Source organism: Calidris pugnax, unplaced genomic scaffold (assembly GCF_001431845.1).
Source record: "Calidris pugnax isolate Ruff unplaced genomic scaffold, ASM143184v1 scaffold506, whole genome shotgun sequence".
NCBI lineage: Eukaryota > Metazoa > Chordata > Aves > Charadriiformes > Scolopacidae > Calidris > Calidris pugnax.
Window position 1 is genome coordinate 16,111 of NW_015091519.1, and position 24,265 is coordinate 40,375.

A 24,265-nucleotide genomic window follows, 5' to 3' on the forward strand; every position below is an offset into this window, starting at 1 on the left:
GCAGGAACACCAGGGGACACCACGTCCCAGAAACATCTACCACGGAGAACAAGACTCAAGGGGTCAATTCAAGACAGAGCCTGAGAGTTTGCGACGTTCTCACCCACATTTTGGAGGCTATAAACCACGTAGTTTAATGCTCACAGCCCTGGGTTTGATGGCAGAACTCTTTACCCACTTCACCAGTGACATTCAAATGTCACAGCAACCCCTGGAAATGGGGCTGCAGCACCATCATTTAAGGAACAGCAAGGACAGAAGAAAAAAACCAAACACCTTTATTCAACGGGGTTTGTTACTTATTACTTTTCAAAATACACCCCCACTTCTACCAAAAGAAACAGAAACACTACGGCAGTATGGTTTGGTTGGTTTGTTGTTTTTTTTTTTTTTTTTACAGTTAAATTTTCTTCATAAAAGTCAGAACAAGGTTGCTCATTCTTCCCCCACGGCCCTCTGCTGCCCAGGTCACTCCAACGAGAGCATGAAACCTTTTCCAGCTTGTGCAAGAGGCTCAGAATACTTTCAACCAGGTGCCTGAAGACATTTCTTCCTTGGTTCAATGCTCTTCAAGACTTTATCTACCTTTCTGGAACCACAAGCACTTTCTATACCCATAAGGACATATATATTCATATATACATTGACCTAACACCACTCAACCAACCGCCAATGACATCGGGCACTCATTTGGGAGCCCTCACCAGGCCCTCCAACGAGAGCATGAAACCTTTTCCAGCTTGTGCAAGAGGCTCAGAATACTTTCAACCAGGTGCCTGAAGACATTTCTTCCTTGGTTCAATGCTCTTCAAGACTTTATCTACCTTTCTGGAACCACAAGCACTTTCTATACCCATAAGGACATATATATTCATATATACATTGACCTAACACCACTCAACCAACCGCCAATGACATCGGGCACTCATTTGGGAGCCCTCACCAGGCCAAGCTTCAGAGAAGCTCAGCACCCATCCTCTGGAAAATCTGGCTTTTTTTACACGTATCTATGAAATTTAGCACCAGAATAAAAAAAAAATCAGGAGGCATCCAACAGAAAGACTCATTTCTGATTAACAGGACTCGCAGTGCTTTATTCATCTCCAATAACCGGTTCCTCAGGACCGTTTGCTTCCCTCAAAGAGGCAGATGACGAGATGTCCTAGAAAACAACTCTCCCCTTGTCTGGTTTATACACCCATAAAAAAAAAAAAAAAAAAAACACCCCACCAAACTTCAGCCAACCCAAAAACGACAAAACCCCCCCAAAAAAGCAGCGTGCAATTCTTCACGCAGGAGGGACAGCGGGTACCTGGCTGGTGTTATCAGAACTGCCCTCTAATCACCCTGCCCTTTGACTCCTTAACTTTCAAGGTTAAAGACACAGTTGCTTTCCCAATAACAGCGAAGCCTTCCCCTAATTAAGCCGGAGCCAATTGTGTGGGAAGCCTCAAAGATTTGTTGTTTTTTTTGCAAAAAAGACAGAGCAGCACCAGCGTCCCCGCTCTATAATTAGGCATCCGAGCAGTTTACAGAGGATCCGTTCGAGGAGGAAAAGAGCAAGAGAATTTTATATGCGCCGCTTTGTCCAAAAAAGAGATTATGAAAGGCAGAGCAAAAACTATTTACCAGCCTTAGGGGGAAAATTAAAGTTCATTTCATTCAGTTAAAGCTGAAGCAGATGTTCGGTATTTTTGTGTGGATGCCCGAAGACCTGCTACATTTCGGCTTCTAACCAAGGTGAACATCATTTAGATCAATCTGGAGAGTTTGGGGTGTAAAGAGAGGGAGGGGGGGGGGGAAAAAAAAAAAAAAGCCACAACTTGACTCCTAAATAAGTCCAACTACCACTTGTGGAAGAGCCCATCAACACTGAATAGGTTAGAGGTTGAATAAAAAAATAAAAAAATTCCTGTGAATAGATTAAGAGTCTTTCAAGAGTTTTTTCTCTAGATTTGGCCGTTGCCGTACTGCTTCGTTAAGGCGATCGAAATGATTGCAATAACACATCAAACGCTTCTTTTCCCCCCTAAAAAATCTAGTCCAGAGGGCTTACTTACACAGTAAGCAAGATATCTTACGTAAGGGAAGATTGCGAAGATGTTCTCCTCCAACGCGGCGGCTTTGGGAAAGCCACGCAAAAAAAGAGCAACCCAGTTCATTTCTTCTGGAAAAAGCCCATGATGGAGACCTGTTTGTTGGCTCTGTTGGCAGTAGCTGCCCCTTTCTTTGGGTTCTTCTTCTCCTCCTTGGGTTCTCTCTTGAGAGGCAGGGCAGGCTGTTTGGGGGCAGCTGGTGGCTTGGACTTGGCGAAGTCATCTTCGCTGTCTGTACAGGATTCGCTCTCGTAAACCTTCTCGGTCACTGGTCAAAAGAAAAGAGGAAGAGATGATGAAGGTTGAGTCCCGAGACCTCCCCACTGCAGCCTTCCCACTGCATTTCTGGAAATGAGCATTTTTGGGTTCAAAGGAGCACATGCCAGACACAGGACTTAAGTCCATTGCTCAAGGTTATGTGGTAGATCCAGATGAGTGGACTGGTTTCTCATACACTGAGTCAAACTGCCTCCTTTTCTCTTAAGTGAAAGGTGGCAGGTTAATGACTCAGGAGCTTTAATGTCATCCAGCTCTTTCAAAACAGCTTAGGGTCACCACACACATTTATTCATTGACAGGCTGAGAGAGTTGAGGGGTTCAGCCTGTTTGGGTTCAAAGGAGCACATGCCAGACACAGGACTTAAGTCCATTGCTCAAGGTTATGTGGTAGATCCAGATGAGTGGACTGGTTTCTCATACACTGAGTCAAACTGCCTCCTTTTCTCTTAAGTGAAAGGTGGCAGGTTAATGACTCAGGAGCTTTAATGTCATCCAGCTCTTTCAAAACAGCTTAGGGTCACCACACACATCCATTCATTGACAGGCTGAGAGAGTTGGGGGGGTTCAGCCTGGAGAAGAGAAGGCTCCGGGGAGCCCTTGGAGCCCCTTCCAGTCCCTCAAGGGGCTCCAGGAGAGATGGGGAGGGACTCTTGATGAGGGAGGGGAGCCCTAGGAGGAGGGGGAAGGGTTTGACCCTGAAAGAGGGGAGATGGAGCTGAGATGTGGGGAAGAACTTGTTTGGTGTGAGGGTGGTGAGAACCTGGCCCAGGTTGCCCCAAGAAGCTGTGGCTTCTCTGTCCATGGAGGGGTTCAAGGGCAGGTTGGAGGGGGCTTGGAGCAACCTGCTCTGGTGGGAGGCGTCCCTGCCCAGGGCAGTGGTGGAACTGGATGGTCTTTAAGGTCCCTTTCCACCCAAACCATTCCATTCCATAATTCCATCATTCTATGAGATGATAGAGCAGCTCAGGGTTTGGAGGAGACACAGTAGCCAGTTTGGAGGCAGTTGGCCAGTGTGGAAGTGGTCCCCCCACAACCACGAACCATGGAGCTCCGTGTCCATCCCAGCTCAGAAGCCAAGGAGCACCCAGGGAAGGTGTCAGGCAGCAGGTCTGAAAGAAATGCCAAGTGCTTTCTGACAGCCCAAGAAGCACCGAGGGGAGGTGTCAGGCAGCAGGTTTGAAAGAAATGCCAAGTGCTTTCTGACAGCCCACAAACTCCAGCTGGGTTGTGTGGAGTCCAGAGGAGGCCCTGGAGATGCTGGGAGGGCTGGAGCCCCTCTGCTGGGAGGACAGGCTGAGAGAGGTTGAGGGGGGTCAGCCTGGAGAAGAGAAGGCTCCGGGGAGACCTTGGAGCCCCTTCCAGTCCCTCAAGGGGCTCCAGGAGAGATGGGGAGGGACTCTTGATGAGGGAGGGGAGCCCTAGGAGGAGGGGGAAGGGGTTGACACTGAAAGAGGGGAGATGGAGATGAGATGTGGGGAAGAACTTTGCTGTGAGGGTGGTGAGAGCCTGGCCCAGGTTGCCCCAAGAAGCTGTGGCTGCCCCATCCCTGGAGGGGTTCAAGGCCAGGTTGGAGGGGGCTTGGAGCAACCTGCTCTGGTGGGAGGTGTCCCTGCCCAGGGCAGGGGGTGAGACTGGATGGTGTTTAAGGTCCCTTCCCACCCAAACCATTCCACAATTCTATGATTCACAGGCCATACAAACACCATAAACAACAGAAGCCCAAGGTTCCCCACCAGGAAAGGGCCCTCAAGAGGACAACTTCCCTCTCCAAGCCTATTCAAGCATTGCCCTCTGCTAGAAACAAGGGTCAACTGCACTAAAAAACTTCCACACCTAAAAGTTCTCTACCAGGGACTGGCCATCAACTTATCTTGCACAGCACCTATCAGAAAGTGATGAATCTGAACAAGATCAGAACCCATAGTGTAGCATTTGATGATAAGAGCATCTATTTTAAGGTTAAAACCCACCATTCTGACTTGGTCTGATTTCCACAAGGGCCAAAACAGTCGGATTGTCCTTAAATCCAGACAAGACAATCCAGAGACAGCCCCAACCTTCTCCCACCAGCACCATGCACATCAGCCAGGGAAGAGCAAAGCAATCACAGCGCATCTCAGAAATGAGAGAAGCAGCACAAAACCCCGGGGGCAGCTTCTTTCTATAGAGGTAGGCAAGCAGGGCAAATATAAAGAAATCCCTTAAAAAAATATATATATAAAACCAAACCCATGACTGAAATCAAGGACTTTGAATGGGATTTATATATATATATAAACCCAAACCCGTGACTGAAATCAAGGACTTTGAATGGGATTTGCCAGCTCACTGCCGTCAGCGTCGGGTGATGGAAAGCTCCGGGATATAAAACAACGCTCACGGAAATTAAACTGGAGTCAGCTCCCCTGATGAAAGCCATGGTCAGATACTAGTAACTGTTGTTATATCAGCTTTCCCAGCAGTGCTCTGGTATTCTTCTTGTAAGTCATTTTTCTTTAGCAACTGTCTTCTTTTTAAACACACGTCCTAACTTCCCTTCTTCTGGGAAACTGGCTTTCACTTGTATTAATGCATCAAATTAAATAAGGTTTTCTACGTAACCAGAGACCGGGAAGAGGGATGGTAGGAAATCCTGCTCCTCAGCACGGATGCTCAAACACAGACTTTAAACCCAATTTAACCTCCCTCCAGAGGCAACTGGTTTTTCAGTGAGCAGCTTTTACCAGACCACTGGCCCACTTAATGAGCTTTAAAAAGTTATCGTGTTATCACCCCTGTCAGTAATCAGTGATAACTCCGAGAGCGTGCGCTTAATCCTCTCCAATGGCAAGATAACACAGCTTAGATCCATCTTCTTCTACCAAGATCTCAGCTGAACTTAAAAAAAATATATAAAAATCTGTATTTGCAGCAGCTACAAGCAGAGGTAGTGACTCGATGCTCAACTCGCAGCCAGACTTGCTAAATCACAGGAATTCAAATTATGAGAGCTCTAAACCAGCTCTGTAAGATGAATTAACCTACAGTGCACACACAAATATTCCAATATACAAGTCCACGTGCGTCCTGTCAAGCTTTAAAAGGTAGAAACACACTAGATTAAATCTCAGTAATCCCCCTTTGCAGGCAGAGATTGAGTCCCAGTCGATGCCTCCTCGTGCTTAACTCCACAAGATACTTTAATTGCTCAATTTCCCTCAGGGCTAATCCCTAAATTAGTTTTGCTTTTTGACACCAATTCCTTGCGATTGCAGCTATTGTGAAAATGATCACTTTTAAAATCATGGAGAAATATACAGCGCAGCCTCATCCTAACATTAGGGTTTGATGTCTGTATAATCTAGTCCTTGTTTAAAAAAGGGGAAAAAAAAAAACCAAACAGCGGGGGGGCGGGGGGGAAGCCCTTGTATTTCAAAGAATAACAACAATTTACATTATCCTGGGAGATTTGCAAGTTCTTTAGCCTTCGAATAATTAGGCTTGTGCATGGAAAGGGTGGGGAGGAGAGAAACTGGACAATAACCAGACAGCAAGCTCTGCACAAGAGAGACAGGGAGGCTTTTTTGTAGAGAGCAGCATCTCCTGCCTACCCCAATTCCTCAGCATCCCTGCTCCATCCCTCCCTCCATCCTAGAGGATCCATCTCCCAGAGGCACAACAGGGGCTTGTGTTTCCCTTTTGAGAACGCAGTAGTGGATATGAATTGTAAAACCAAAGGTCTGGATTTCACAAGAGACTGTGAAGCCCCTTGAGGGTGGGGAGAAGAGAAAAAAAAAATTAAAAAAGGCAATTTTCCCAGCCCTGGTATGTTTGGAAAGGGCTGAAGAGAAAGAGAAGAGCACTCTTTGCTGGCAAAAAAAAAAGGCAATTTTCCCAGCCCTGGTATGTTTGGAAAGGGCTGAAGAGAAAGAGAAGAGCACTCTTTGCTGGAAGCTGAACCCGGAACAGTCGTTGCTGCAAGCTCTGGATGCAGCCCTTGTTCAACTCAACTCCCCAGCTAATGCTTTTTTGTTCCATTTTTATTTCCAAGTGTTTTAATGGTTCTATCTGGGATGGGAGAGCAAAACACCCCATAACGCAACCAGCCAGAGCAGTCAATAACTTTGTGCAAGTCCAATCCTTTGACAAGAATCCAGTATTTGGAGATTTCAGTTACCAGCAACGCCAGCTGCTGAGTGCTAGCTTTAGGTTTCTTTAAAGGAGACACACAAAGTTAATGGGAAACAGAAGATACAACTCCACCGGCAGGTGCAAACAGACACAAGCTGACTCACGTCCAGCCAGCTCCAAATCTGGGCCAAAATCCACGTTTATGCCCAATGACAAACCTGTGCAAGGGCAACAGACCTCCTCCTAGAACTGGCTGAGCTCCCTTGACATCCACTCAAATCAGCAAGGCTGGAGAACGTTAAGCATCCCATATAATTGAGCTGACAACAGCGCTACAAAAAACACTTTCCAGCCTCTTAAATTTTTAAAACCTTTTAAAAAAACCTAAAAAACAAGGGAGAGAACAATATTCTGAACTCCTGCAGCTCTATTTTAGCGTCAGGACACAGAGGAGGAAACGAGCACAGAGGTGTTAAGGCAACTTTCTCCAGGCCACAGGAGGAAGCGGTGTCCAGTCGGGCTGGAATTCAAAGCCTCTGGCCCTCAGTACTTCTGCAGAGACTCCATTCCCTCCTGAAAGCAGAGCCATCTTTATCAGAAACAGAAACCCTCTCAAGGATTTAATCCCCAACTTACTGCTTGTTTATTTGGGATCCTTCAAGTTTATATTAACATCTAATCAAGCTCTGCTGCACAGCTCTGGATTTAACCCCAAAAGAAGAAAACAAAACCAACCCAACCACCAACCAAGCAACTCATCCCAGCCAGAATTTATCCCAAAACCTAAACCTCTCTCTGCATCATCTCTAAACAGTTGTATCTTTGGAGAAGAAAGCAAATGAAGGAGGTGCTCAGGAGGGAAGGGAGAAGAAAAATCTGTAAATAATCAAAAAAGAATAAGGATACAGCCACAGCTCCGTGACTCCTTGCCCAGGCCTTGACCAAAGGGCAATTACTTCAGTCCAGGAGCATGAGATTGAAGGGGGATTAATTACAAAGTGATTTTGTGAACCTCTTCCGAAGCCTGGGAGAGGTTGGCCTGTAAAAACCTTCAAGGTAGCTTCAATAAAGTTAGTTCCACCAAGGTGTCTTACCCATGCAGCCTTCTTCTTCGTCAATAAACATTTTGGATTTCAGCACACGCTTCCGTTTCCTCTTCCTCCCTCCAGCTGAAACCTGAAGGACATTGTAAGAAATTGAGAGTTAAGGCCCCCGTGCACATACAAAGGTCATAAAAGCAGCAGCCCCAGGAGTGAAATCTAGTCTCTCTAATGAAGCTGAGCACGGTTTGGTAATTAATTCTGTCCCTTCCCAGGATATCGTAATCTCATCCTACCAGGACAAATTTCAGAGAGACAAAATACAACTGAAATGAGACAGCAAACTTTATCTGCCAGCACAGGGGACACATTCCTCTTCTGGGGCATGTGACATTTTGAAATGTCCTTCATTATGTGAGAAGGTGGCACTGGGGTTGTCCCATCCTATCTCCGAAGGATGAAACAACAAGGTGTGCAAGACATCACAACTCCTCCTGTGATAAAAAGCTGCACTTTCGGTAAAACTAAGTGTATTTTCTCAGCTCAGAGGTTAATTTGTTGTCAGTTGCAGCCCACCTCCCTCCCGCAGAAGCTTCAGGTTGAACACCAAGAGTCTCTGGTTTCATTTCTGACTCCTCAGGCCAAGGTTCAGAGGAAAGAGTGGTCAAATACAAGCCACAATTCAGAGAACCATTAGGAGGAAAAAGAGAGAAGAAACCAGAAAACTGCACGACATCAACAAAAACAAACAGAAAAAAAAGCTGGAGAATGAAGTAATGAAGATGGTGGATTCTTTCAGGCAGGATGACCTGATGACATGACAAGCAAAGAGGACCTCCCCCAAAGCATTTGAAAAGTGGTTGGGCAATCCCCATCGAGTCGGATTAAAAAAAAAAAAGAAGTTAATTACTCTAATATGCTCTTACCTCCGTGCACACAGGCTCCAGTTCAGTTTTCAGAGCAGGTACAGGGGGTGGAGATGGAGCTTTCTCTTCCTCAGGTGTGGGAGGCGGTGGGACATCTGCTAAGAAGATAAACATCTCAATAGCACATGGGTCTAACGCCTCCTTGCAGCTACCTTTTTGTCTCCTCATTTCATCTAACTCCAAGCAAGTGCTTGTAACCTGTATTTAGATGGAGGTTTCCAAGTTTTCACTCAGATTTGTTAAATTCATGTCAGGATGAGCTGTCTGAAGGGGTCAGCTCCAGCCAGATGGCTCACCCTCTGCTACGAGCTGCAGTTCCCAAAGGAAGGAGGGTGGGATAGGACAGGAGAAGGGCATCTGGGCTTTTTGCTAAACCAAAAATCGGTTCCACCAAATCATAGAATCATAGAATTGCCCAGGCCAGAAGGGACCTCCAAAGGTCATCTAGTCCCACCTCCCCGTGGTGAGGATTGTTCCGGCCCAGGTGCAGAACCTTGCACTTGCTCTTGTTGAACCTCATGAGGTTCACCTGGGCCCACCTCTCCAGCCTGTCCAGGTCCTTTTGGATGACATCCCATCCCTCTGGTGTATCCACAACACCACACAGCTTGGTGTCGTCCGCAAACTTGCTGATGGTGCCTTTAATCCCCCTGTCTGTATCACTGATAAAAATGTTAACCAGTATCTGTCCCAGCACGGACCCTTGAGGAACAATGAAACTTTAAAAGCCAGGCACAGAAGGCGACATGTTTTAGCCATATATTTCCCTTGCTCATTAAAAAGAGGGACTGTAATTTGTTTAGAAATTGAAAGGGGCAGGGTTTAAGACTTAAGATATTCCCAAAACACTGGATGACCTTAGTTTCTCTACCTCTCCCCCACTGGTAAAACAGTCATTGCTTAAGAGTGGTGCTACACATCCCAAACAATCCCTGCTATTAGTTTGAAACTACCTTCAATCCAAGAATTAAGTGCAATAGAAAGGATTGCTAAAAGATCGTTAAGGGACATCCCAACCTTTCACTGAAAAAAGAAGTGAAAAAAACCCAAACCACCCCAAAAAAACTACGCCACTTCTCTCATCTGCCATCATCTCTGCTCTCCTCCGGGTGCAAGGATGGAGATAGTAGAATCCTTTCAATGCCAAAACTGCCCAAAATCGTCAAGGCCACCTTCACAAATTTCTACAGAGCAAAAGTAGCCCTGGAGCCTCTACCAGTAATGTCCAACTGGACCTCAGCGAGGCTGGCAGGGCTTAGAGAGGAATGAAAAAGCCAGGGTTACTCTTCTATGGGGCTGGCAGAGGGACAGGGCTGTGATGGTGAAGAAAAACCAGCGGAGGGCAAGAGGGGAAGGAGCAGCACCTTGCACCACGCAGCGGGCGCTGTGACTAATTCCAATGGCTTTAAGGAATCCTCTCCAAATCCAAGTGCGAAAATGCTGCCACGCAAAGTCCTCAACTGTTGGGGAGAGGGAGGAATGTGGGGTGGTGGGGGGAGGGAACGGGTAAAGAAACTCCTCATCTGACCTATTGCTTAAGAATAACAACGATGCTGCTGGACGGGAGGCCAGAGTGCCTGCTTGGCATCTCCTCCCGGCTGCGTTGGCTCCAGCGCCGCGTTCATCCCGTCGTCGTAACACGAATTCTGGATCCGTAGCTGTCCCAACCCATTAGGTCAGTGTGAAGAGTTATGACTGTGCCAGGCAAACAGCCAAGTGACCTTGGGAGGTTAAGAAGGGCTCAAGCGAAACAGGGGTTGGCTGCCAAGGCGAAATCATAAATTACATTCTTCAAACAAGGACTCAGCCTCCCAACTACTTCAGTAAGCGGAGGCGCAGAAATGCAAACAGAGCGGGATAACATGACTCGGGTGTTTCACCTTGCTCCAAAGAGCTGGCTCTGGCAGCCCTGCAAAGATTTAAAACAAAAAAAAAAACCAACCCCCCAAAAAAAAACCCCCAAACCCAAACAACGGATCTGCTCGAAGGTGTTAACTGCTGGGGGCAGCCGGCACCGCAGAGCTGCGGGGAACTCGATATTCTCAATATTTATCACAGCAAGAGCGGGGTGAAGCACCCTGTCCACTGCACAGCACCAAGCTACAGGCTGGCCACATCCATTTGGGAATATTTTTTAAGAGAGCATAAGTTAAGAGGGCTGAAAACCAGCCCAGTGAAAAACTGCCACCTCCTCCAGGGGCTGCTGAAAGTATTTTCAGCATGTCAACTCCGCTATTATTTAGGGAATAATGGAAGACTCCATAGTGACTATCCTTGCTCGGGGAAAATTTAGGCTTTTCTTCATCCTTGAGGTTTTTGTCAGGCACCTTCTCCCCGTGTCAAAGGGTTTCAAACTGCCATCGGGCTGCATCTCTATTATTTTATTCCCCTCTTCGAGCCAACGCAGCCCTCTGACATGTGATAACTCCTGAGTCAACCTCGAGCTGCTGCCCACGGTTTACTCAACAGCAACAGCTGCATGAAATGGGATACAAGTTGGGCAATTGGATGTACCAAAGATGTAAATCCTGGCTTTGTTCGGTTTGCTCTGACCCTGCCTGGAAAAAAAAAAAAAAAAAAAAAGCCAAAAAAACCCCAAAAAACACACCACCAACAAAACCCAACCCTGTGAGAAGGTTTAGTGCTTGTGCTGCGGCTCTGTGAAACCCATAGAGTTTGTAGGTTACGGTGCCACTGAAATCACCCTCCAAAGTGGCTGTAAAACACTTGTCAACACCGCGAAATGCTGCCTGTGTTGGTCTAAGTGAAGCTGCCAAAACCTCCTGTCCTCTGTGGACACACTTGTGTAGTTTATTCTGGCACTGGAAGCAAAACAACCTGCAGTGACTAAGGCACCCTCATACCAATATAACTTTTTAATGAAAAAAAATAAAAAAAAATCATTTAAATGGAGAGGATTGTGCCTTATACCCTCTCCTCTGTATTTTCGACAGGGTACAATGTGCTGACGCTCGTGTAAGAAGAGCTTATTTTGGGCTAATTTCAGTACCATTAAGAGCAGACTAATATAGAACGAGGCAAAAAAAGACTCGCCCCGACATAAGAGCGCCCATACAACGCTTCGCATCAGCCCTACGGACCTCATTTCAAAGCCACAAAGTGTCCCTAAGTCTGCCTGAAAAAAAAAAAAAGGGGAAAAAAAGGGCAGTTTTAGCAGCAGTTACACAGGTGGAGCCCTGTCTGAACGTCATTCAATCACAGCAATGGCTACGGACAAACCTCCCCTTGTCTCCGGCGACGACGCGGAGCAGCACCTCCTGCTTTGCTGCGAGAGGGGAGGTCAGGGTGGGAAGGCAGCAGCACAAGCAGCAGCCAGACCATTAGCCCTTTGACTTCTTCTCCAGGGGTGCAGCTTCCCATATTGGCCTTTTGAATATTTAAAACTTACCCCCCCTTGGATTATTGATGGGTAAAGCGGCGATTTCCAAATGCCAGGCAACATATGGCACCTTCTTCCCCTGCTCCCCTGGGGACACGGCGTTGGACAATGTCACTCCAGGCCCCTTTTTCCTCCCCGATGCTGCTGATTAAAATTGTCCCTACTCTCTGGAGAGACCCGTTTCCAACCTTTCCAAGGATAAACTCTCTCAAAGTCCAGCTGATGTAACATCTTTTAAACAATATTATTTCTTTCCTCCAACTTCCATTCTTATGCTTCAATCCTGAACGTCGTATTGGCAGTTTGGATTTGGTATGAGTATTTCAAAGAATTCAAATCTATCTTCTTTCATCCAGTTGGATTTAGAAGGGAAAGCAGCAGAACAAAGAGCTAAAGCGGCCAAACGCAGACCTAATCAGGGGGGTTTAGATAGCCATTAGCTTCAAAAAAAAACAGAGAAAAGAACTTCTCTTGAATCTAATCTTTCCCTTTTGAAAGAGGGGATAGTACTGAGCTCATCTGCGTAATACACAGATTTGTATACACAAACTATAATTTGCATAAATTTACAATTCTAATACATAACACAAACCCCATTCTTGACAGAAGGGAAAGAACAAAGAGGGCTACGAGGCAGGAGGAGCAACGGCAGCGACAAGAAAATTCTCCAACCAGAAAGTCAAACTTTCTGCGTAGACCTTCAGTAGGTTAAACAGGAGTAAACCAAAACCCAACCTCCAAACCTACAGCCAAGTGGGCAGGGAGCCTTACTGGTACCACTTTTAATCTCTAAAGCTACTGAGAATGAAGGTAACAAGACAACTGGGCCCCAAACCTGACCAGATCCATAATTTCTAATGGAAAATCCAGTTAACTCACACTTAAGAACGCAAATAAAACAAGGGAGAAGAACTGAACAGACCCGCTGCGTGCACTGAGGTAGGATTGTACACACAGAGACTGGAGCACACCCTGGAGTAAATAAAACCAGAAAGTACCACGTTCAAAGGCATTAAGTCTTCAGCAGATGGTGATGTAATAGAGGTATTCGACAGAATATTCAACCCCAAAAAGCTCAGCGAGCAGGAGGTTGCCGTACAGAACCATAGAATGGTTTGGGTTGGAAGGGACCTTAAATATCTTCCAGTTCCAACCCCCCTGCCCTGGGCAGGGACATCTCCCACCAGCCCAGGTTGCTCCGAGTCCCCTCCAACCTGACCTTCAACCCCTCCAGGGATGGGGCAGCCACAGCTTCTTGGGGCAACCTGGGCCAGGCTCTCACCACCCTCACACCAAACAAGTTCTTCCCCACATCTCATCTCCATCTCCCCTCTTTCAGGGTCAAACCCTTCCCCCTCCTCCTAGGGCTCCCCTCCCTCATCAAGAGTCCCTCCCCATCTCTCCTGGAGCCCCTTGAGGGACTGGAAGGGGCTCCAAGGTCTCCCTGGAGCCTTCTCTTCTCCAGGCTGAGCTCCCCCAACTCTCTCAGCTCCCCCAACTCTCTCAGCCTGTCCTCCCAGCAGAGGGGCTCCAGCCCTCCCAGCATCTCCATGGTGGCCTCCTCTGGCCCTGCTCCAACAGGTCCATGTCTCTACTGAGCTGAGACCTCCAAAGCCAGACACAGAGCTCCAGGTGGGATCTCCCCAGAGCAGAACCGAGGGGGAGAATCACCTCCCTCGAGTACAGAATCACAGAATCTTCTAGGTTGGAAGGGACCTTAAAGATCATCTTGTCCAACCGTCAACCTAACTGACAAAAATTAGAAAATGATAGAAAGTGCTCCTCAATTTATGTTAGTCTTATGGCACTCCTCTCTGTCTTGGGAGATGAAAAGAGCTCTAACAGAACTAGATGAAGCAAGTGGACCACCACCAGTCCATTTGTGGTCACCTCTCACCTTGCTGGGTGGGTGAGCACGGGAGGCTGCGGCTCCCCAAGTCACAGCAGCACAAGGAAGACTGAACCAACAAAAAAACCTCATGGCACCAAGAGCAGCCTCTCTGCTCCTGAAACACCAGGCTCCTTTCTGCTCGTTTCTGCCCGCTCTCGTTAGCGGCGAGTGGACGAGCTGAGAGATTCCAGCCCAGCAAGGAGCGACGCTTCAAGTGGCCAAAGGGGCTGATTTCAATCTTCCCTCTTCACAGCTAAACAACGCAGCTTGTCAGTGGGCTGAGTGATGAGTAAATGGAAAGACCTCATAATAGCTTACAAACATTTAAAGAAATAAATACCAAAGAGTGTGGGCATATATATAATTTTTTTTTTTTTTTTTTTTATGGCTAAACAAGGAGCTGCACACAGGAATGTGATGAAATTCAGGCTGATGGTGAAGAACAGCTTCCTGAGAGATTTATCATCCCGCCGAATAGTCTGAGGAGAAGGGCTGGATGCCTGATGACAGAGATCACTTGAAATTATGCTGGGCAAAGGAGAAACCATGAAAATAGGCCTAAGGTGGCAAAGAGACTGCTGAGATACCCAACAGCACTCACCCCTCTCACTTGTGTTACAGGCTTTCTTCATTTCATGGTTGTTTCTCATGTGCTACCCATGATAAATAATCAAACAGCTTCAGCCCTGCTGCTGGAGTCCACCTCCTCACTATTAAAAGTTACTTTATAAATATTAAACTTATTTGCTGTTTCACCTTTTTTTTTTTTTTTTACTGCAGCCATCCACCAAACTGGTGGTTTCAATTATTTGTCCATAATGATCCCCGGATTCTTTTCCCCCCATCAGCCTTGTTGGACGGCTGTTCCATTTAGCACATACTCTCCTTCGCTCGATCCCAACTTATTTTCCAGTTATCTACATTGAACGGCATTTGTCACCTCAATTATCCACATTCTTTGGAATCCAGCCCTGCTGTTCCTCATTATAAGCCCGAATCTTGCGACGTTCTGGGCACCCTACTCCTATCAAAGCCAACAGCCACCGAGGAGACGCCGAGTCGCATCGGATACGGCTCAACTGTTTTGCCTCCAGTTTCTCTATTATCTCTTTTTTTTTTTTCCTTTTGGAAGTCTCGCTTCCAACGTTGTCTTCCAAACCATTTCTATAAACAGCCAGAATTAAAGATACTAAAAATGACCCTGGAGGAGGGGGGGGGAAGGGGAGGGGGGAAGGGAAAGTCACTTTTGTTGAGTGTTTACTCACTAAATAAACTGGTTATGACCAGTCCTACAATTCTGGAAGGCGCGATATCTTTCACAAGAGAGTTGAGAATCTCCTTCCCTCACGTCAGCGTGACTGGCAGCACACACTTGGTGTGGAAACAGCCAGATCTGAGCTAAGCTAAAACACAAAGACTGAACGGTTGAGGCATCTCAACCGTACGCCCAAGAGCTTGCAGCACGAGATAAACAGAAAGCTCAAGCTACAAGCCATTTGCACGGTCTTTAGTCCTCTAAACTCTTCCCTCAATCGTTGACCAACAGCCTTTGAAAAGGAATATTGTCAAAATCAGGCCCCTGACCTACATGCCCGGTTGTTTACCATATCTTTTTACCTTCCTCATCACTGCTGTCAGACACGAGTTGCTTGATTCGCTTCCTCTTTTTCTTTAGATTTTCTGGATCTCTTTCTTCCTCGTTATCCGACTTGTCCACCCTCTTCGCTTTACTGCCACAAAAAGAAAAGGAAAAAAAGGAATGGACATGTGTTAACCCTTGTGTGTGCACGAAAGCATCACGCGTGCCTAGACGAGGACGTTCCTGATAGAGGTACTGCTAAGGAAATCCTGTATCTCTCTACCTCTTAAAAAGATGAGCATCAATACAGAATCACAGAATGATCTGGGGTTGGAAGGGACCTCTGGAGATCACCCAGTCCCACCCCCTGCCAGAGCAGGGCCACCCAGAGCAGGTCCCACAGGAACGTGTCCAGGTGGGGTTGGAATGTCTCCAGAGAAGGAGACTCCACCACCTCTCTGGGCAGCCTCTGCCAGGGCTCTGCCACCCTCACAGGAAAGAAGTTCCTCCTCATGTTGAGATGGAACTTCTACTATTCAAATTTGTGCCCATTTCCTCTTGTCCTGTCCCTGGGCACCACTGAAAAAAGCCTGGCCCCATCCTCCTGACACCCACCCTTGAAGGATTTAGAGGTATTGATCAGATTCCCCCTCAGCCTTCTCTTCTCCAGACTAAACAGACACAAGTCCCTCAGCCTTTCGTCTGCAGAGAGACGCTCCAGGCCCCTCATCATCTTTGTAGCCCTCAAGTTAAGTTATGCTGAAGTAAATTCACCGAAACAATCAGGCCTGGGTGCACGAGCATTTTCAAACCTCTCATCCTTACCCATCCCCAGGTCTCCAAAACAAGAAGGATTTCTTTAGCCCCTCCACAGCTCGGTGTTTTGCCCAGTAACCTCACCTAGCTTGGCCACAGCAACCTGGCAAGAGCTCCTTTCTGATCTTGTCTCTAGAGCTCAGGGCTCCCAAACACTCATGTCCCCAACAGCATCGCTCAGAAGCTCTTTTGACAGACTGCTTGCCACTGACTGACTATGAGGTAGTGTCTCAGAATCCTGGAGCCATTTTTTAAAGACTACTGGAAAAATAAAATAGCTTCTTTCTTTTTCATGTTGGCGAGACGTGTCAGACTAACAAGCCTGGAGGCTAAAGGCCCACGTATCCTCCTAGAGCTGGTACAGCCCAAGTGGCCTTCCCAACACCACGCTGCCAACACGTTCAAAAAGCCAAAGGCCTGGAAGCTACAAGGCTATCAATAAGGAGACCAGTAACAGCGATGGTGGGCTGGGCGGCGCGCTTACCTATTTAATTAGAAACGGATCGAGACCACCAATTAATTACTCATAGGCCACCAGAGAGCCATCAGACTGTAATGATTTTTTTTTGTCTCTGTCAGTTTGGGTTGGATTAAACACAAAGGGCTGAACTTCAAATTTACTCGGAGCCTCAGCCCAAAGTAAACCAGGGGCATTGAAAGCGGCAGCACATTAGAGATGGAAATCAACAAGCAGAACTTTGTGTGCTGGAAGCTGTGTACATATAAGCTGGGGGAATATAGTACCTTCCCTGCAGCACAGGTGCTCCTGCCAGCCCCCCCAGATCGCCTGGGGCAGGGTGGGGGGGTCTATACCAAGTCTGCTCACAGCAAGAGCTTGTCTCCTGAAAAGCCACCCCCTCCCACTGAAGACAACCTGGACCGTGGCCCTTCCCATTTGCAATGGCACAAATGGCCCCCAGGCATCTACAGGGCTAAATGGAAAAGAAATATTAGGAAAGAAGTCCAAGAGAGATAATTTTAGCCAGGTTTAATGCAATTTAGTAGCTGGAAACAGGAGGGGAGCCAGCATTGTATGACCAGCCAGCTCCACGCAACCCATCAACAAGGGGGTTAACAGATGACAGGGACCCTGAATGGTGTTTGCCCACCTTTTTTTGTCCTTTTGTTGACTTCTAGCAGACTCTGTTTTCTTCCCAGGTTTTTCTACTACAGTATTAGGGGCTGATTCTGGTTCTGCTTCAGCAACTGAAGGCTTGACTACTTCTTTCTCTTCCTTTGGCTGCTCGGGCACAGAGTTGACTTTAAGTTTATCTGTGAATGAAGCGTTAAAAAAGAAACACTGGGTATTAAGAAAAAGGATTTACAAGGAGCTGGTTGAACAAAACACTGCGCACCAAGAACACACAAAAACACTACAGATGATGTGTAAAAGCATTAGGGATCTAGATTGACCAAGCTGTGGAAAGTCCCCCACATCCTGGGCTGCAGCCCCAGCAGCGTGGCCAGCAGGGCCAGGGGGGGGATTCTGTCCCTCTGCTCCGCTCTGGGGAGACACCCCCCACCCAGTGCTGCCTCCAGCTTTGGGGCCACCAACATCAGAAGGACATGGACCTGTTGGATGGGGCCAGAGGAGGCCAGAAGCGTTAAAAAAGAAACACTGGGTATTAAGAAAAAGGATTTACAAGGAGCTGGTTGAACAAAACACTGCGCACCAAGAACACACAAAAACACTACAGATGATGTGTAAAAGCATTAGGGATCTAGATTGACCAAGCTGTGGAAAGCCCCCCAAATCCTGGGCTGCATCCCCAGCAGCGTGGCCAGCAAGGCCTGGGGGGGGGTTCTGCCCCTCTGCTCTGCTCTGGGGAGACACCCCCCCACCCAGTGCTGCCTCCAGCTTTGGGGCCACCAACATCAGAAGGACATGTACCTGTTGGATGGGGCCAGAGGAGGCCACCATGGAGATGCTGGGAGGGCTGGAGCCCCTCTGCTGTGAGGACAGGCTGAGAGAGTTGGGGGGGTTCAGTCTGGAGAAGAGAAGGCTCCGGGGAGACCTTGGAGCCCCTTCCCACAGCCCAAGAGCACTGCAAGCTGGGCACACTGCAGCCATTAAACTCTGCAGAAGTGGCAGTGGTAGAAATCCTTTCAGTCACCAGGACTAATGGCACAGAAAGGTTGGGAGCCCCTCTTCTAGGCAGCCCCCTTGGGATAACACCACATCCCCTGTTCCCCCTCCTCCTATGGCTCCCCTCCCTGATCCAAAGTCCCTCCCCAGCTTCCCTGGAGCCCCTTGAGGGACTGGAAGGGGCTCCAGTTGGCCTTTAAGAAGTCACTTCCAACCCAACCATTCTATGATTCTATGATATAGAAAAAAAATGGAATGCTTCAATTTCTAGATGATTTAACAGCCTGGTTCTGTTCCTGATGGCACAGCCCAAGCGCACTGCAAGCTGGGTGCGCTGCAGCCATTAAACTCTGCAGAAGTGGCAGTGGCAAAAGCCCTTGCAGTCACCAGAAAGGTTGGGAGCCCCTCTTCCAGGCAGCCCCCTTGGGATAACACCACATCCCCTGTTCCCCCTCATTCTAGGGCTCCCTTCCTTAATCAAGAGTCCCTCCCCATCTTTCCTGGAGCTCCTTGAGGGACTGGAATGGGTTCAAAGGTCTCCCTGCAGCCTTCTCTTCTCCAGGCTGAACCCCCCCAACTCTCTCAGCTTGTCCTTGCATCTTTATAGTCAGTTTATCCCTTCTAAATTAGAGTTTTAATCAAGCACGGAAGAGCCCAGAAACAAAAGAATCGGGACTGATGGAGAGCAAGGAGAGCTGTGTGCAGCCTCCATCCTGCATATCATTAGAGCCCATGATTAGTATTTTAATTAGCGTAGTGATTTCTCATAGAATCATAGAATGGTTAGAGTTGGAAGGGACCATAAATATCATCCAGTTCCAACCCTCCCTGCCCCAGGCAGGGACACCTCCCTCTAGACCAGGTTGCTCAAAGTCCCATCCAGCCTGGCCTTGAACCCCTCCAGGGATGGGGCATCCACAGCTTCTCTGGGTTCCCTGGAGAAGTTCTTGTCCCACCCCAACCCCAGTGTGATCAAGAACCAGCCTCTTTCGCCTACACAGCAGCACAAACAAGGACAATTCTGGTTCAAAAGGGTTAATTTAGCACCAGATAAGAGACAGCAGGTGGAGAGGAGAGCAAAATAATATATTTATCAAGCTGCCATGGGGTGCCGGTAACACACTAGCACCTAATTACATTGTGAACTTCATTCAGCAGCTTTACACGCACCTCACCAGAAGAGAGGAGCAGACAAGTCAGAAACCTTCATCATCCCAAGCACAGGATCCCCCAGCAAAGAAAAAGTGTTCAAAATTGAGATCAAACTACGCTGTCAATAGGAACAGAGGTTGCCCAGAGGCCTAGAAGTCTCCATGCCAAAGTCTTTCTGACACCACTGGGAAAACAAGCTGGCTGCTCCATTGAGCAAAGGAAAAACCATCTCATACAAAAGAGCCTGAACGACAGCTCTCTAATTTATGATCAACAGCAGAGAGCCGGAGGACCCAATTATCGTTAACTCGGGACTTGCTGGCAAGGGTGAAATCTTTGAAGCCAGGAGAGACGTACAACATATAGGGAATAAATCTTCCTCCTGGAATCACCCTATCTCTTCTATACACATAATCATTTCCAGTTCTGCTCGGTTTGCTCCTTCTCTGCAGCAACCTCACAAATTTCCTTGAAGTGCTCCCTGAGAGGACTCAGCAGAGAGGCAAACCCTGGTGGAAATGCATCCACAAAGCTTTCTCCACCACCACTGGGTTGTCTTCACCACGCCACTTCTTGGGTTTTCAGCTGCTCTGGGGCTCTTCTCAGATCTTAAGAACTTACTTCACCGTAGGGACTGAGCTTAAGCTTGGTGAGCTTAGGTTGAAAGTGTCCTCAGCTCCCTCCATCTCATCAAAACAGGAACTCAAAGATGCCCAATAGTGCTGTGCCTTGTGTGTTCAGTGTTGGAACTGTACCCTGCAACCTCTGACAGATGGCTGTTAGAAAGTGAACTTTGCTGTTGACTCTCTCCCAGTGACTCTTCTCTGAATTCTCTTGTACTCACAATTATAAGGGCATCTTTGAAGAAAGCCCTAGAGTCCTTTTCCAATGTCTATTTAAAAGCTCCAGCGTATTTTCTTTTAGAGTCGGATCATTTAGGTCAGAAGGGACCTCCAGAGGCCACCTACTCCAAACCTCCTGCTCAAAGGGAAAGGCCACCCTCCATTTTTATCCTCTATTTATGAGCTTTTTGGTTTTCAGTGAAGAAATTAACCCTAAGCCTAACTACAGGCTCCTCAGTGATTCCTGATAAAAAGCAAGCATCGTTAACACACCCTGCGTAACAGGTTTTGGCAAACATTTCCCCAATAGCTAATCTTCCAGCCAGAAGTACTCACTTTAAATCACATTTCTTCTGCACTAAAAACCCTTCCCAGGTTAGTCTGCACAAATATGTCATTTTAATTGATCTCCATCCAGCAAGGCTTTCGTCTGAAAAATTCCTCTTACAACTTTTAATTTTTTTGCCTTAAAAGCCACATACAAAACCATTAACCCCTCTGAGGCCAAAAAAAGCAGAAGAATAGTATCACAGAATCCCAGGATGATCTGGGGTTGGAAGGGACCTCTGGAGACCATCCACTCCAACCCCCTGCCAGAGCAGGGCCACCCAGAGCAGGTCCCACAGGAACGTGTCCATGAGGGGTTTGAATGTCTCCAGAGAAGGAGACTCCACCACCTCTCTGGGCAGCCTCTGCCAGGGCTCTGCCACCCTCAAAGTCAAGAAGTTCCTCCTCATGTTGAGATGGAACTTCGTATGCACAAGTTTGTGCCCATTTCCTCTTGTCCTGTCCCTGGGCACCACTGGAAAAAGACTGGCCCCATCCTCCTGACACCCACCCTTGAAGGATTTAGAGGTGTTGATCAGATCCCCCCTCAGTCTTCTCTTCTCCAGACTAAAAAGACCCAAGTCCCTCAGCCTTTCCTCAGCAGAGAGATGCTCCAGTCCCTCATCATCTTTGTAGCCCTCTGCTGTCCCCTCTCCAGCAGTTCCCTGTCCTTCTGCAACTGGGGAGCCCACAACTGGTCCCAGTGCTCCAGCTGGGGCCTCCCCAGGGCAGAGCAGAGGGGCAGGATGACCTCCCTCCACTTTTATGAAAAACTGTAAGAAAAGAGGGGATATAAAAAAAAATAATCCAACAAGTTTGGTGGGGTGGGAAGGAAGATTTCTGCTCATTTCTTTTATGCCTCCCATCACAGCTGTGTAATAAGGTGCCTGATATCACTGATTATTTTTTTTTTTAATTACTACTTAGCTAAAAAAACCCAAACAAATGAGAGATTTCCAAAATCCCCCAGGATTTTTTTTTTTTTTTTTTTTAAACTACAGCAGGCTGGTCCCTGACCGCAATGGTTTCTGAAAACAGATGTGTGTTATAAAGCACTTACTCATGGCAGCTTTTCCAAAGAAGTTGTTCATGATGTTGCTCTTCGCCGACGGTTTGCTGCTTGCTGTGGACACCTAGAAGCAAAGAGAAGAGTAACCCCAGGAATTATTTATGCAACACAGAATTATTCAACCAAACAAGCAAAAAAAAATACACACAGAATCTGTTGGCTCGTCAGCGTTTTAGATTTTATATCTGTTTAGGAGAATTTGGTGATATTACATGCATCAAAAGGTTGAGAATAAGTTAGTCAGGACTTCTTAGCCAGGCCTTCAAATCCAACGTGGGTCACGTTCCCATCTGATGGCTGAGAGCGTTACTGAAAGAAGTGGTTGGGATTTGGGTCAGTTCCCAGTAAAGAACCGTTCTTTTTTGCAAACTCTCAGTGTTTCAATTCACAGTTACCGACAAGAGGAAAGAACACAGATTGGCCAAAGCGTGAAGACTTTATCCAGCTACTCTGGCACGTAGGCTGTTCTGCTGAGCCATTTGCAAAAAAAACCCATATTGCTGCTCTATTCACCACCACCAGTGAAAAAAAAATAATCACACTCACACAAAAAAAACACCTAAGGAAGCTTGGCCTCCTAATCCCAGTTATTTTCATGTAAAAAAAATAAAGGCAACCAGACACTAAAGTTCCCAAAACACTCAGATGCGCGTATTTCACCAGTTGTCAATTCACTCTGAAAACCAGAAAAAAAGAACCAAAATGTACTCAGCTGCTATGAAAAAAAAGCCAAACCTCATGCAGGGAACGTGACCATTTTAATACCCATTTACTGGCCACACCGCTTTAAAAACAATTACGCTAATTAAAACGAAGACGTAATCTTATCCTGGAAAAACCAGCAGTTGAGAAGATAAACAATTTAGTCTTGCCCAGGTCAAGCTCTGAAACTTCCCTCGCAGACCAAGTTTAAACACCTTGCTACTTTTAAGACCTGGACTTCTCACATTTCACTTATTGCTCAAAACAAATCCTTTTAAGCACAATGGAGAGAGCGAGATCCTCCACCGGTGTGTATATATTGGCATGACTGAGGACAATGGAAGAATTGTCTCAATAATGCAGCTATGCTGGTTTATACTTGGTGGAGATCTGGCTCGAGGAGGGATGTTGAAAACATCAAAATTACAGCAAATACACTTCTGTGGATAAATCAAGAGCGTGGCAGGACATACTCTCCCCCCCAAGACGACCAACAGAAGGTATGACCGTACTATATCGTTACATATAAAACATTCCCAGTGGATAGTTCCCTCTTTAACATCTTTGTTGGGGACAGGGACAGTGGGATTGAGTCAACGACACCAAGCTGTGTGGTGTGGTCAACGCACAAGGGAAGGGATGGCATCCAGAGGGACCTGGACAGGCTGGAGAGGTGGGTTTGTGTGAACCACATGAAGTTCAACCAGGCCAAGTGCAAGGTCCTTCACCTGGGTGATGGCAATCCCAGGCACAAACACAGGTTGGGTGGAGAATGAATTCAGAGCAGCCCTGAGGAGAAGGACTTGGGGGTGTTGGTGGGTGAGAAGGTCAACATGAGCCACCAATGTGCCCTGGCAGCCCAGAAGACCCCCACATCCTGGGCTGCATCCCCAGGAGGCCAGGAGGGCCAGGGGGGGGATTCTGCCCCTCTGCTCAGCAATGGGGAGACACCCCCCAACCCAGTGCTGCCTCCAGCTCTGGGGCCTCAGCACAGGAGAGACATGGACCTGTTGGAGCGGGGCCAAAAGAGGCCATGGAGATTCTGGGAGGGCTGGAGCCCCTCTGCTGGGAGGACAGGCTGAGAGAGTTGGGGGGGGTTCAGCCTGGAGAAGAGAAGGCTCTGGGGAGACCTCAGAGCCCCTTCCAGTCCCTCAAGGGGGCCTACAGGAGAGATGTGAGGGACTCTTGATGAGGGAGGGGAGCCCTAGGAGGAGGGGGAAGGGTTTGACCCTGAAAGAGGGTATATGGACTGAGAGGGAAGCACAAGAAGCCAGTAGGTTCTATTTTCTCTAAACACACACACACACAGTCAAACCTCTGTCTTCTGCAGGTGCTGCAGGAATCTTCTCTCAAGTGTAAAATAGAATTCACAAGGGCGAGGGAATGTGATAATCTGAATTTAGTTCAGCCAAGCCACAGGTGAAGGAGGTGAATTTTTTCATAGTTTGGTTCAGCAATTCTGCTCCAAAGCCATGGATTTCCACACAGGCTTCACAAAGTTGATTTCAGGATCTCAATTCTCTAAACCTTCTGGATGCACAAATCCTAAAGGCAGAGTCCTCTAAGGACACAAGTATCACGGTCCAGGGGTGGCCCAAGAGTAAGAAGACCAGAACAAGGCAACTGCAGCCAAACCCATGGCACGTGTCTGCATCAAAGCAGGGTTTTCTAGCACTTTAGCAGGGTCTTGACACTCACGTTTGAAACAGGCAGCTTTTAGAACAATTGTTTTCTCAGCAAATCTCTTGTCAACATTTTGAAGACAGCTACGGCTCTACTTTCAGATTCTATACTCTTTCTATGACACAACATTCAGGCATCCCCTTTCTAAACCAGATTGGTCATGGCGCTGTACATCCCCATTACGTCAAGCTGAAGCTGTCGTGGTGGAAACGACATATAAATGAGAAGCCCCAGCTGCCAGGCACTGCTCAGGAGGAGACACAATGA

At 47.4% G+C, this 24,265-nt stretch overlaps 1 protein-coding gene across 3 annotated transcripts in view; it reads right to left on the minus strand.

Moving 5' to 3' along the window:
- Positions 1–296: 296 nt before the first annotated feature.
- Positions 297–24,265, minus strand: part of POLD3 (polymerase (DNA-directed), delta 3, accessory subunit) — a 41,476-nt gene continuing 17,507 nt past the window's right edge. For 2 of the 3 annotated variants that reach the window (XM_014961732.1, XM_014961734.1), the window contains exons 7-13: positions 21,605–21,677; positions 17,247–17,409; positions 15,360–15,472; positions 8,452–8,549; positions 7,580–7,661; positions 731–2,364; positions 297–491 (exon numbers count right to left, since the gene is read on the minus strand). In XM_014961732.1, the coding sequence (XP_014817218.1) occupies positions 2,159–2,364; positions 7,580–7,661; positions 8,452–8,549; positions 15,360–15,472; positions 17,247–17,409; positions 21,605–21,677 (735 nt within the window). In that variant the 3' untranslated portion in view covers positions 297–491; positions 731–2,158. The remainder of the gene's footprint in view (positions 492–730; positions 2,365–7,579; positions 7,662–8,451; positions 8,550–15,359; positions 15,473–17,246; positions 17,410–21,604; positions 21,678–24,265) is intronic. The other variant, XM_014961733.1, reaches the window with a different exon arrangement.